Source organism: Neopelma chrysocephalum, unplaced genomic scaffold (genome assembly GCF_003984885.1).
Source record: "Neopelma chrysocephalum unplaced genomic scaffold, ASM398488v2 Primary Assembly neopelma1_99, whole genome shotgun sequence".
In the NCBI taxonomy this organism is placed as follows: Eukaryota; Metazoa; Chordata; class Aves; order Passeriformes; family Pipridae; genus Neopelma; species Neopelma chrysocephalum.
The window spans coordinates 511,510-526,553 of NW_020897762.1; the positions used below are offsets into that span (position 1 = coordinate 511,510).

Here is a 15,044-nt window from a genome sequence, read left to right on the forward strand (position 1 = left end):
ACTCATCATTCTCCCACTACTGCTTCTATTTGAGTACTCTCTAAGTTTTATTTTAACTGTGGGCAAAACTGCTCTTTGAACTCCCGTTCTGTGCCACTTCAAAGGTAAGGGAGGTCTTAGTCAAATGATATCACTGTACTTGTTTCCCAGCCGTGTCTTGCGTCATGCTTCTGCTGCCTAGAAGTCTGAAAAGCCCATGTTTTTAAGATGATGGGTCCTAACCTTTAAATAATTTTTAGAAGCTCGTGTAACTTGGAACTAACACTCAGCATTAGAATCAACTTTGTAGATTCCACTGGAAGCTTATTTAGAGCAGTTGGCTTTTATAAATTTATCAAAGTTTTGAAATTGCAGCTATTTTGCTGTGTTACCAGAGCTCTCCCTTACATTAACTTTCTCTTCCCTTTATGTTTCCCATTTCAAAGATTGTCATAATCATTTAATCTCTCATTATGCAATTAGATATGTTGCTACACATTTATTAGCAAACTTACTGTCAGACTAGTAGTAATGCTCTAATTTACACTTCCCAAAGCATGGAAGTTCCTGTGTAGGAATGAAGGCTCCCTTCTTTTCCCTCCTCCACCTATCCTGAAGTGCTTGTGAAAAGTATTGCAGGAGACTGAGATGTGTGAGTGATAAGTGCTCTACATTTGTAACACCTGGACACGATCAGACATGTTAAAGATGATGTATGAGGCTTGAGTGTGAGTTTTCTCTGTTTGTGCTGGCTGAAATTTGCCCCCCTTTAGCTCACTGGGGTTCCCTGATAGATCTGATCTCATCCCCCAACCTAAGGGAGAGCAATAGATACCTTCCCCCACAGCTCCTTCTAAGAGCACTGGTACTACTGGTTGGAAGAATGAAGTACTCTAGTGCAGTTCTTCTATCCAAGAGTTTCCTAGTTCTGTCTGCAGATGAGTGTTTGGAATCAGGAGCAGCTCACACCAGAAAAACATTAATCATTGCATCATCTGGGGGCCAGTCGAGAACCTTTCAGGAGTGCTTAATTTTATTTAACACACCATGTAAATTAAGTCCAAAAGACACTTAAAATGTAACACTTTCTTCCATTTGTGGAAGCTCAAAGCCATAATGCCACTTAAGGATTTTAATCCTTTGGACAGTAATGTCTTTGGGATCCAGTGATGTCATCTGTCTGTCACTGTGAGTTAGGGACAGTTAATGAATGGGTTAATGATTGGAATAGTGTTGAAAGACCAGGGAGTCATGATCTGTGTCTCTGATACTGCCTTAGGAATGCAAACCACAAACAATCAGAAACACCTATAGAGTTGTCTGTTCAGGAAAACCCCTCAAGCTGTCATCTGGACACGATGCTCATGAGTATTGTGCACACTGCATGTATAATAGTGCATGCTAAAATCCCTTTCCATGTTTCCATTCCTCCTCTCTGTCAGCAGCTTGGAATACTTCTCATGTCTGCAAAATTTGTTCCTTGAATTCAAAATCAGCATTTTGTCTCAAAGCTTTTAATATTGCAATACTTATAATGTAATATTTTTCTAAAAAATGGTTATATTTTATTTATCTGATAAAACTTTTTTTTTTTACTTTAGGGAACTTAAACCAGGGAAAAAAATGCTGCTAAACAAAAAAAAATACTGCTGTAGTTCCAATATTAAGCTAATTTTTAAAATGTTGACCTAAATAATACATTCAATTAATGAAAAAAAAGCAATCTCTGCAGACAACGTACTAATATTTAATTTGAAATTTTATTGAGTAGATCGTGGGGATCATTTAGGAGTTTTACATGTGTTAAAAAAATGAAACCCAGAAGACCTGACTGCTGTGCATTGCTGTAACACCCCTGGAACGTGGCTAACGCCCAATTACTGCATGCTTAGACTTGGATGGGAATTACAATTGAGCTGTAAAATATTTTGACAGTTTCCAACTGTTGTGTGGTTATTAGCCAGGCATCATAAGAGAATGAAATACAGTGATTTGATTAGGTTTATATCACAATCTGCTCAAACAAGGACTTTCAACATAAACATGTAGTGTAAAGTGTTAATCAGAGGCAGTATTTAATTATTAGCAGCTTTTCTTGAGTTCTGCAGGAGAGAATTCCTCTCTCCCAAAGATTTTGATTTCTTAAATGAGACTTGCCATACCTTTGTGCTTCAGCTTTTCATTTACAAGCTTTTACTTGTTGAGTGCTAAAAGCATAACCACACCAAATTTAATTTGTCGCATGAAAATTGTGTGTGTATTTTTCAAGAGGATAGATTTGCCAGTGTTGACGCTAGAAAAGCTTGTGTTAATTACATATTATAAAACAAAAAGGATATTTTCATTTAATATGTATTTCTCCTTTTAGCTGAACAAGTTCTAGCAATTAGCAAATTTGGATAGTGTAAGAATTCCTGGAAAAATATATGTTAAGCCAAGTGGCACTTGAATTGCTGTTACTTTTACGTGTATTTTTATTTTGAAATGAAACTAATAAAGCAAAAATATTTAAACTGCATGCAAATTAAGCTCCAGATTGTGCCAATCTTGTTATGTTCATTAAGCTATTGAATCCTTGAGTTGGAGCTGTTATTCCGTAGGGTCTATTCACAGAATAAGGTACTATTCAGAGAGATAAAGATAACAATCTGCCTTCACACTGCTTAAATAATGCTCATTCTGTTGGGCAACTAAAACAAGAATATTCAAGCCTGCCATCCCTTAATTTTTCATTTGCTTTTATTTAGTAATGCTTTTTTGTTTTCTTTGTTGTTTATGAATGGTGCTTGTGAGTGAAACGTTCTTTTTCTGGTAGAGAAGACTTTTTGAAGCGTTATCTTTTTTTTTTTCTTTAAAAAAACCCTTTAAGGTAATTTTTGTTTCCCAGTTCACTCTGCTTGTGACATCTCTGCTGTGACAGAGCTGAATCCAGCTGATTTGGTTACAAGTGTTTGCTTACATCTTACAGTTTGCCTAAATACCTAATTTCACCCAACTGCAATTGCATGGGGGTTTTTCTGACTGTTGTCCTGGGTTTGACCTTGAACTGTTACCTTGCAGATGAAAAAACCTTTCCAGTGTATCCTAGATTTTAAAGTGACTTGGTGACTTTCTGTGGTAATGCTCATGAGGAGCAGTTGGAGTGGTGGGGTTGTAATTCTTCAATAGCCAGTCTCCTACACAACTGAAAGAGAAAAGACACACTCTGTGCAGTTATTCATTTGGAGAGTGGTTAGTGGTTACTGAACTTTCTCTGTACTCAGATAGCTATGTGCCAGGGAAAAAAACCAAAATATACTGTTCTTTGCAAGGAGATCTTATTAACATAGGGCAAATTATTGCATGAGTAGCTTATGAAACAAATAATACCAGGACTTCCATGCTAGGATTTATTTTTAAAACAGGAAGTGGGTTTTTTTGGTGGGTGATGTGAGAGGCCAGTGCGAAGTGTTGCTTGGTGGGAATTGGGGGTTTTCCAGTTTGCTTCCCCTGCAGCCAGTGCTTGGAGGGAACCTCTGCCTGGCTCCTGCTTGCTGGTGGCAGCAGCCTGTGCAAAGCTGTGTCTTTTTCCTGTAGGCTCTGGAGTTAAGAAACACAGAGAAGATGGGTCTGAAGCACTTGGTCCATCTACTTGCCCAAAGGCCAAGTTTTCCTTTATAAAACGAAGCATTTCTGCAACCTGTTGTTAAAGACCTCCAATAACCAGACATTCATGGCTTTCCCAGGCTTCATTGTACTGTTTTATAGATTGCTCCTCCTGGTGTCTGACCTGTTGCAATTAAAGCCTGTAACTTCATTTTGGTAAACACTGGCATGGGGGACAAAGGGTTTTCTTTCCTCTTTAGCATTTTATATGCTTGAAGACTTACCATGTTACTTTATCATTTTTCTGTAAGATAAATGACATAAATTTGCTCCAGCATACTTCATGCCTGTTGGGGTTTTTTTCCTTGATTTTTGGGCTCATTTTCCTTACACTCTGCATCAGAGAAAACTGAACATAAAATTTTTGTTGTGCTTTTGTTGATGCTGAGTGGAGTGGGAGTTGCAGTATGTCTTGCAAGCTTTATTCCTGTCTGTACATCTCAGTATGCTATTTGTTTTTTTCACAACAACCTGATGTTGTTGACTCTATGTTCAGCTTGAATAGACTGTTTCCCCCACGTTCTTTTGTGAAGAACTTTTACCTAACCAGTTCTTCCTCATTCTGCATTTATGTAAATGATTACTCTTTCCTATGTTTCACTTGTAGCTATTGAATTTCTTACTGTTTCCTTCAGACCTTTTCTCCTTTTTATGTGATTAGAGTTCTTCTAGTGCATTTGATGTCCATCCCGGCTTCTTGTCTAGTGTATTGTCCACCTTCCTAATTCAGACTTCCACTGAACCCAAGAAAAACTTTTGCAGAACCCCTTTTAATGCATAATTCCAAGAATCATTTAAAACTAGTCTTGGCTATAGATTTCCGGACTGTTTTGCACCTCTGTCAGTCTCATTAAGGCACTGTTTTCCATGCTTCCTTATGAGAGCATCTTGAGAGACAATTAAAAGAGCTCAACTGCATTCATAATGTTATGTGATGCTTCTGCCCACCCCTACCTGCTTCCCTCTTATAGAAGGAACTTGGACTGCTAGTCATGATTTGTTCATGGCAAATAATGTTTGTTCCTTGTCTTCTTTTAACTTTCATATGCTAAGAAGCAGCTTAATTATTTGTTCCACTTCTTTTTCATTAGCTTGTCTGCGTTCTTCCAATTTGTCTTTTTCTTATGCATTTAAAGACTGGAAAGGAATGCAGTATTTTCCCACTTTTCTAATATCTTCCCTATGTTCAAGTTTTCAGACTGTCCATTCATTTCAGATATTGTTTTATATTGGTTCTTCCAGTACCCTAGGATTACATTCAATGTGTTCGGCTGATCTGGAAGCATCTGGCTTATCTAAGCTGTTTCCACGCAGGGCTGAAATTTCACCTTTTTGTGTCTGTATGAGTAATGCTTGTCTCCAACTTGCATCTGACTTGTAGAATAAAGACAGAGGAAGCAAAACGAAAGGTGTATAATTTCAGGTGTCTCCCCATCATCTATGGACAGGTTCTCCTTATCAGTGAGGGGTGAAACAATATTTTTATTAATCTCCATTTTGTGATTATTTACACAGTTAGCTGCTGATGCAGTAATTTATCAAGGCAAAAGTTCTTTCCATTAAATTCTCACTTATCTATAGCTGTCCTAAGTAGTTTTAAGAACATCCATCTTTATGCCTGATGTAAGCTCATTGACACCAGCACCTCATGCAGGATTGTAGAATATACTGATTTCATTTCCACTCTCAATCAAGAGGTTAGCCTTCATAGGTACTGTGTCATCAATACCAGACGTAAAAATACTGAGTGCTCCAAGCTCCCCCAAATAGAGAGATTGCTTTCCTTTGTTAGTGCAATACCTGCACAAATCTGGCATCTGTGTTCTGTTCTCAAGTATTTAAAACAAAGATTTCTCATAGGGGAAGACTAATGCTTCCATAAATATGCCTATGGTTGTGCACTAATGTAAATGATGCAGTAGATTTAAAAAATGGGTAAATGTAAAGTTCTGTGGAGCAATGTCACCTTAATGATCCAACATCAGAAGATTGCCTAAAAAAACCATGCCCGTTGAAATGTTGAGAGGAGTGGGATAATGACTTGTGTTTATTTAATGGCTCTGTCAAAAGAAATTCCTGCAAAAGCAACAAGAGTTCACTGTTTTTAGGAAGAATTGGCAGTGACTCTCATTTTTAGTTTGCCTTGTGCTTTCTTTTAGAAGAGATTCTTGTGACCTTTTCTGACAAGCTCTAACACTTCCATTGTTTGCTGCAGGCCTTTGAAATGTGGCAGAGATAGCCTTGGGCCCAGGGAGGTGCGTTTTGCTAGTTCAGTTCACATTTAACAAACTTAAAAGCTTTGAAAATTGCTATTCCTCATCTGTGGTTTAAGTTGCTTAATTCTGGCAACCTGCCCAAAACCCTGAACGTTCCCATTGTGGCAGAGAGCCAGGGATTGTGAACCAGCAGCATCCTGGTAGCTCATCTGGGCTTCCAGCACAGATTACATGAGAGCAGAGACTTCAGCCCACATGCCACCGGGCCAACTGGAGAAAGGAAGGTGGACACAAGGAAACTGCCTGTCTTCTGAGAGCAGAAAAATGAGGCCCCGTCCCTGCATGTGATCTTTTCATACTGTTATATTACAAATATGTGTAATCATCAGAGACTGAGCTCCGCGTTCGCTTCTGCTTAATGGTATGAATTATATACCTTTCTTGGTTTTTTTTAATTGAAAACATGTCGTTCAAGACAAAGATTATGTGACCTCAGGGAAGAGAAGCCAGGTGAGCCTTGGCCAATCCTTTTATAATAGTTGAATCTGAGAAGGAGCTCACTGTAACTTTTTTCCTGGCTATACTGACCATCAGGTGAAATCGCTTGCACATAAGTAACCAATTCATTATGTTGCCTCATATTTGTTTCTCTGTTACCAGCTCATTAACATAATCTTCTCTTTGGCAGTAGCTAATAAATTTAGGGCTTCTCAGCCTGGTGAGGTGGCTGCCTTCACTCCTGTGTGGTGCTGTTCTTCTCTACTAAGAACATCCACAGGGGGAGGTATTTGTCTTGAAATAAATAGTCTGTCTTGCTCTTAATTGAATGCCATGAGCAGACACACTTGTGTCCTGTTGCCCAAGTGAGGCAATTGTCCAGTAGTCCATGTGTTGTGGCTTTTAGTTCTGAAGGTTTAGAGTTTAGTTCTGAATACTTGGGTTCTTTTATCCTTTTAATCCCCAACAATGAAAACCAAACCAAAACCCAAAAATGACTCTGCTAAGAAAATGTTACTTCATTACTAGACAAAGTAAAAGGCAAAAGGAGGCTGCCAGATAATTACAAAAATTACAGAATGAGGTACTTAACAGTAGTCTTTGTTATTGCAGTCTCTCCCATCTTTGTGCACTGGATGCCTGTAGGTTATAAGCACGTGCACATTTCAATTGTATGACCACATACCATCATTTTCTACCAGACCACTTCCTCAGTGCTCAGAGTAAAAGTAACCAGAGGCACTTATCTGCAGGGCTGCTTTCCTTTCTTTTGCCAGGCATAGTTTGGAAAAGCTCTTTCCAGACTCCTGACCATCAAAATACGTAACAGGCAACTGAGAACCCTTTAGCATGAAATAATTTGACCTACTTGACCAACAGCTAACTTGAGGTGTGTCCCTAGGATTTCACCTTCCTCTTCACCTTGTGAGGTTCAAACATAAGAGCGTCATGTCAGCTCAGGCAGATGTCTAAATGTTAAGGTTAGGATTGAATATGGACTGGTTTGGTTGTGCCAAAATTAAACCTGTAAAAAGATAAACAATTAAAAGCTTATGCCTAAGGGTTTTAAGATAAAAGCTTATATTTTTATCTTATTTTATATGTGCCTGTCCACATTAGCTGTAGGCACAATCAGAAGAGTGAGGAAGGCAAAGTTTTAAGATGTATGGTGCTGATGAAACCTGGAGTTTACCTAAATACTTGTTATTAATCATATATAGGAAATAAATTAACTGAATCTGTAACTTGTGCCTAGCAGCTGGATTTTCATATCTCCTTCATTTTTAGGGACAGTAGGAACTAGAGATGTTTTATGCAGCCACACACAGTGCCGTGCAAATTGAAAGCACAAAGTTAAAGAATGTACTCCTAAGCTGATGCATTTGTCTTTCAGAGTAGCAGGACAGCAGAACTCCTAACATTTCTTTCTAGAAAATGTGTATTTTCTAATATATGGGTGGTCTTCCCTTACTAGAAGCAAAGAGCAATGCCACTTGTATTTTGTTGTGTCACTGAAGCCATCATAGTGTTATGATGACCTGCTACATAAAAAAATAACTAGCCTAAGTAAAGGACATCTCACCACAGCTCAGGGTCATCAGGATGTTTTTTCCATTTTTGGAATAAAACTGAAAGCAGTTTTATTCTATCTTTGCACTCTTCCCATCTTGTATTTGATATTTGATATTCCTGATACTAGTAAAAATAATCTTTTGACTTAGGGCTAGACTGTTCCACAGCCCACAGCAAACAAAATTGAATGCATGTTGGACATGTACGGACCTTGCCAAAGGCATAAATTGTATTAAATGAACCATATTCAATTTCTAATACTCCCAGGCTCCTATGGGTGGAATCCTGTGTTGTTGAAAAGATAAAATTCTTGAGTATCATCTTGATGATACAAAATTATCTATTTGACTGAAATGTATTTGGTGTCTTGGTTTTATTGCACCTTTTTTTACTGCTTTTCAGACTGATCAGTTCAGTTGAGTTTCCTAAACTTTTTCTACATCTGGCCACACACTGTACATTTTCACTCGCCTACTTGTGCCTTACTTTCATTTACCTTATCGTGCATTTTAAAGGTTTCACAATTTTCAGTGAGCCTAGATGGCACTGTGGTTTTGACAGGGGTAAGGGAAAGTCCCTTTTGTTTTGCTCAATAAAATAAGAGACCAGTGTCTGTACTTCCTTCTTAAGGAAAAAAAATTATTTGTTCACTGTTTATAGGTCTTCCCTGTTCTGACTTCCGGGTCTATCTCAATCTGAGCTTCCTTTCCTCCTGCAGTTAATTACCAATCCTGGGTTGTTTCCAACCTTTCCTCTTTTCCAACCTTTCCTCTTTTCCAACCTTTCCTTTCCTCTTTGGGGAGTTGTGTTCATTAATAAAAAACTCAAACCACATAAGTCTTCCACCTAGATTACATATGGTTTTCCTTACTCCTCTCAGCATCTTTCTGTCCAGCCTTTAGCACTGCCTCCTACTTTCTTTAAACTCCTCTACCCCCATGCAATCTGTTTACGAGCTCTTGAGTTGCTCAGACTGAGCCCCTAAAGTCTTCATTCTGGCTGTTCACAGTGTCTCATATGAGATCTCGGTCCATAGCCCCATGTTCCCATCAGAATTTCAGTCTTGATTTTCTTCTCCTGAGCGTTGTCCTGTGTGTCAGAGATGCAGCTCAACCCTCTCTCTCTGAACCATCAGTGTGCATTCTTGAGAGCAGCAAAACAACTATTTAAATATTTTCAAATGTAGGGATGCAGCCTAATATTTAAAGCTGTTGTCCTCTTGTTAACATAGAGTAGTGGTCTGATGGGATAATCTCCCAAGAGGAAATATGCATACACTATAAAACATATTAACTGAGCTTCCAGAACATGTAAAAGAAGAATAGAGACTTCAATGCTTTTGTTGAGTGCAAAACAAAGATATCCTGAAGCTGGTGCTGACTCCATCTGATAAGTCCATCCACATGATGCTACATTTAGATCTGAGCTAAACACGTGAGGGACCAGCTCTGGAACCTCTGCACTTCTGTGCGGTTATTCCACAGCTGGATAAAAGGCAGTTGCATTAGATTCGGTAACCCGTTGATCAGTGAGCAGATCTAGCAATCTGGTATGGGTATCTCATGCTTTTTGGGGCCGTTTCCAACCAAGTTCTCAGGGCCTTTGGAGTTTGAATTCAAACAGCCAAGTCGTGACTGCCATGTTGTTTGGAAGAATTATGTAGTCAATGCTTGAAAGAATGATATAAGAGAAGGCTTATTAAATTTTCATTCATCTGATTAGTTCCTGCTGATCTTGTAGAGCAAATACATACTAGAAATAGGCACTTGATAGTAATTGTGCTTGTACCAAAACAGTAACTAATATATATAACATACAAGTATCGAAAGAAAATCTTTTTCATAATGAAGTTTCACAAAAAAAAAAATCAAAACTAACACTTGTTAACGCCTCTGAAGGTATGTCAAGTGCTCACACACAGTTCTGCCTTTACTCATGTATTTCCATTGTGTTTTGAATTGAATGCATTTGTCATAGATTAAATAACAAAAGCTTTGACTCAGGTGGTGATTAGGAGCATAACATTGTTCAAATATTAACTTCACCTTTGTCCAAAAAAACTTGGACTACTAAGTATGGAAAGAAAATCTAATGTAACTTCTGCTTTATCAGCTAAGAGAAGAGAAAATTGTGTAAGTACATTGTGCACATCCTAAATCTTGCATATTCTGGGTAAAATACATTTAGAAAATCTAACATTAATGAAAAGACAAACAGGGAAAATTTTTAAATAAAATGTGAAATTCTGCTAAATTTATTGTTTTAATAGCTTTGGATTTCCTTTTGTAAAACATGGTTTTAAATTCAGATATGTCTTCAGTTTGTTAGATGAGTAATTAAGGCATTTGAATGATAATATTGCCTCAGGTGATTTCAGAGTTAACCTGAAAGCATTTATGTGGTGACTGAAACATTTAAAATTTTCGTAGAGAATTTCGGCCGCAAGTATTAAGACTTTGTAGTTAACATTTAATATATGTGTGATGCTCTGTGATTTGAAGAAGTAACTTTGTGCTTTAAAAATTTGTTAAAATATCATCTTTCCACGATTTGATAGAGCTATTTTAATTATTGTCTCTCAGTAGTGTTATTTCCATAAATATAATTTGTAATAGCAAATATATTTTAAGGACCATAGTACCTTAAGTATGAGATCAATGGTTAGTTACTGGGTTTTGCTTCCAGTTGTAAAAAAACAAGAGAAAAACATCATCTTAGTTACTTCACTCTGAATCTGGAATAACTGTCTGACAGCTCCTATGCAATATTTGTTTATCTGATTAGATCTTGTACATGGTAAAGAAAGTTTATCGTTTATTGCTGCTTTTCCTTCCCGAGTTTGCATATCCCTGTTAAGCCCTTAATTCAGTATATTTAGAGATATTTGTCTCATTGTTAATGGATTTGTTCATGCTGATTTGAATTGTTGACAGGATTAAAAAAATAAGCACTTTTTAACAAGTTATTTTGCACATACAATGTGGTATTAGAAAAAAACCTCAGCAAGGTACACATTTTGCACTTTCTAAATGAGTTAGCAGTGCTTGTACGTGATGAAGAGGTAGTATGTTTATAAAACAACTTTTTAGGGCTGATTGTGACAGTAAATGAAAAATTACTTCCCTAGTTCTGTATGGGTTTTTTTCCCAGAAGCAGTGAAAACAAATCAGCAGCTAATTGCTGAGCACTGACAGGCTTCAGTCAAGGGGGGGCATCGTAGGTCTTTCGCAAATAGACAATAACAAGTAAATCCGTTTGACCGTAAACTTAAGTGGCTGTGATACAGTAAATTACTTGCTCTATTTATCTTAATTTGGGGACTCTCCACCTCTAAGGTGCGTCAACAGCTTGTTTGTTGTGTGTATATGCTTTTAATTATATTACATTTAAAAAACGAGTTCTTTCACTACAATTCAGATTTAGGATTTGTATCAGTCACATTCTGTCTTTTTGATTAGCCCTAAGAAATTTTTGAAGTGACAATATTTTTCTTGGGAAATAAGTGTGTGTGAGTCTTGAAAACATCAGCTGCAGTCAGTAAGTTCTCTGCTGAATTTGTGGAACAGCAAATGGTCTGACAAACGCCAAATGCCTGAAATATTCTATTTTAATTCTTGGCTTATGCCCACAAAAAATGTCACTAAGAGGGTCAAAATAACCTGTTTTTAAATGGTTGTTGGTAGCTAATGATTCTTGTTAAAAACCACCCTCTGATAACAATTTACATCTGAAATTCCTTTTCCACATAGAAAAGCTAAAGCCCAGAAGAGGAAACTCTTTGGGTATGGTTGGAAGTGGCTGTTTAGAAACACTGTGCCATAATTACCTTTGTGCAATCTCACGCTTACATAGAAAGAGAGCCCAAAACTGCACACTGGAGCCTGTTGGAGAGCGATACACCGGTCTTGTGTCACGACTTTGATCCCCCCGGCGCAATGGTGGATTGCAGCTCGTGACAAACTTTGCCTGGCCCTTTGATCCAGTCCCAGTGTTATCTTCATTAAAAGTGAAAGGGCTTGTGGGGATGCTTTTCCATGGCTGCATTTTGGGAAATGTTTTCAAGGCTGAGTGTCACGGACTGTGCGGGACTGTGCCGTAAGTGTTTCAGCACGGTGTTTCCACTGGTACAATTCTTGGTCTCTTCTCCTGTGTAGATCTGGAATCCTGTATATCTGCATCCTTTGGAGACAAGTGCCTAGGGCAACAACTGTAGATAATAACTCGTGATTTGTGTCTTTTGCAAGTTACAGTCATTGTAAACTGACAGCTGTGAAGGACCTAAACTCACATCAAAGGATACAGATCATCTAGTTAGGTCAATTAATGTTAATTCTCATCTTCCATTAAATTCTTTTATCATCTTCTCTCTTTTTCTTTTCTTTTTTTTGTTTTTTTCCAGCCAAGCCCGATACCAAGTCCTGTTTTGGGGAGAAAGCCAAACGCTAGTCAGTCATTGCTCGTGTGGTGCAAAGAAGTTACAAAAAACTATAGGGGAGTGAAAATCACCAACTTTACTACGTCGTGGAGGAATGGTTTATCCTTTTGTGCAATATTACATCACTTTAGACCAGACCTAATGTAAGTTGTATACTCTTTGCCTGCACAACCTAACTCTCATAGAAATATAGAACAGTTAAGTTTATGTAAAAATCAAATCATGTTCATTTCAGATGTTGAATTGTTTTCGCCCTTTCCTTTCAAGCAGGGAACCATCCTTTCTAAGAAACCAGATTTATGAATGTTCAAACTTTGTGACCTCTGTGCTCTCCCTTGTTGCATAAACAATTATTTCTCCCCTCTCTGTGATTTGTTTTTCTTCTTCTTAATCTTATACAAAGAACTGACTTCAGGATGATTATGAGAATTGCGCCGGTGTTGAAATGAGATGAGAGGAATAAGCTCTTTGTACGCTGACAAGGACGGATTACCTCCTGGTAAATTTGGTTGTCAAGGCCGGCCTCTAGTCCCTGCCTTAACTTCTTTTTTAGATGGAAAGCTTCAGGCAATGAAACATGTAATCGGTGTTTATTTATTTATTTATTTATTCCTTTAATTTTCCACACTATTAGTTTTGTTGATTGAATTGCTGTGAAATTGCTAGTTACTATATGATATTATTGTATGTCAAATTTTTAGATTTAGTTTGTTTTAAAACTGCTGCTTTTATCAAATACTGTACATACCCACTGTGCCATTTTCCCCCTCAGTGACTACAAGTCCCTGAATCCTCAAGATATTAAAGAGAACAACAAAAAGGTAAGAACTGCCAGGAGAAAAAAAAAAAAAAAAAAGACATAGCCTCAATTTTGACTTCACTGCAGGTTTTTATTAATTTTGGAAAAGTGCAGTTGTTTTGTAAGGTCATAACTGCGGCTCACAGAAGGTATTCGGCCTCCCGTGGTTCAAATCGGATGCTTTATTGACTCGAGTTTGTCATGGTTTTAACATTCACAACAAGTTCAAGGCTGGCATTAGAGTTTAATATTTGTATGGCCTACATTAACTGTGAAAGCAGGGGAAAGGCCTGGCCAGCCTTCTGTGAGTGCTCGTGATTTTTCCAATCGGCCACGTAATTAAAAAAAAATTTAAAAAAACGTACCTGCGATTGGACTGTCATACACAAGGCTTCTCTTGCTGTTGCTTTACCAGGGCTCCAGGAATTGGGCACAGTTGATGTTGCTTTGATGGTGATTTTTATGTTTTTAAAGATGAAATATTACACCTACTCTCATGCTGCACCAGCTGAATGAAGGGTAAAAAGTGTTGAGACAATACTTTGCAAATAAACTGAAATATTAGGAAAATACTTTATAGCCTTGTGCTGGGCAACTGTTTTAAACCACTCTTTTTAGGTGCAGAGATCTAAAAAGTTTCTCTGGAAGAAGCAGGAATTCAGTTTGGGAATCACCAGAAGACTTTTTATTTCTGCTCACTATTTTAGGCATGCTACAAGCTTCAGTTGGGCCCTAGGGACATGTTTAGAAATTAAAATTTTCATGTGAGTCACTGATAATGAAATTGTTCCTTAAGATGATCTGAAAATTGTTTTTAAGTATCTGCCTTCTTAGTGCTGGGATTTTGTTTTTATACTGCTTTAAAAAGCACTAAATTTAACTAGGATTAAGGTATAAAAATATACTTTGAATAAATTAATCAGGTTCAATACTATATAGTAAACATATCTACAGTCTAATATGATTTAGCTATGTGGAATTTCTGAAAATGCTTTATTAAAATTCATTTGTGTTTGTATTTTAATGTGTCTGCACGTTTATGTGTTAGCCAGGGAGTTACTTGTCTTTAATTTAGTACTTATGTATTATAAATACTGAAATATCTCTGAGCTGCTGCTATCTAATGAGTCTTTTGGCTGTTGATATTTTTTTCATAATAATATGAGGACTTAAGATGACCTAAGTGGATTATCTGTGACATCACATTATTTTCTGTGACCATATGTTTTTGTACTTCAAGTTTTGTTGAGTGTCTGGGCTAATTAAGCCGGATTATAAAAAAGAAAGAATAGATTATTAATTAAAAACGTTAGCAGTATGATCAGTCATCTTTTCTTTATGAAACTGTGATGGCAAACAGTGAACTTTTCAGCCTCTCTTTCTAACAGGATATAGTTCCCAGAATTGAAGAAATAATGATTGTTGTTATTGTGCAGTTTTTTTCTTTCATCACTTTGCCAGCCTTTGCCTGACAGCCACACTGAGTATCTCAGTTGCTTCCTGCAGATTTATTTCCTGGTCTCACACAGTTCTGCCAGATAACCCCGTGTGCCCTTGGTTGGAGTGAATGCAACACTGCCAACAATGGCTGCCTAGAAATTCCGTGCAGATATGTAACACGTTTGACAATGATTCCTCCTAACCAATTAAAATAACATCTTTGGATGAATAGGATGATTTTCTTTGTCTGAAGCAGCTTTTTTTTTTTTTAAATGTTTCTTTCCCCGCTGCTCCCTCTCCAGAAGGAAAACCATAGATTAAAGGTTAACCTGTAAAAGTATATCTTTTAGAAGTGCATGACCTTGTTTGTATTTTAATTTAAAAAAAAGAAGATATCTTAAGAGACAACTATTTCAGTGCAAATACAGATTATAATTACACATGGAAATGCACTGTTACA

The 15,044-nt window shown here is 37.3% G+C and overlaps 1 protein-coding gene across 18 annotated transcripts in view; it reads left to right on the forward strand.

The window, feature by feature from the left end:
• EHBP1 (EH domain binding protein 1) overlaps positions 1–15,044 on the forward strand; it is a 212,143-nt gene that overhangs the window by 118,056 nt on the left and 79,043 nt on the right. For all 18 annotated transcript variants that reach the window (XM_027694880.1, XM_027694879.1, XM_027694897.1 and 15 more), the window contains 2 exons: positions 12,310–12,488; positions 13,118–13,166. In XM_027694880.1, coding sequence (XP_027550681.1) covers positions 12,310–12,488; positions 13,118–13,166 — 228 coding nt within the window. The remainder of the gene's footprint in view (positions 1–12,309; positions 12,489–13,117; positions 13,167–15,044) is intronic.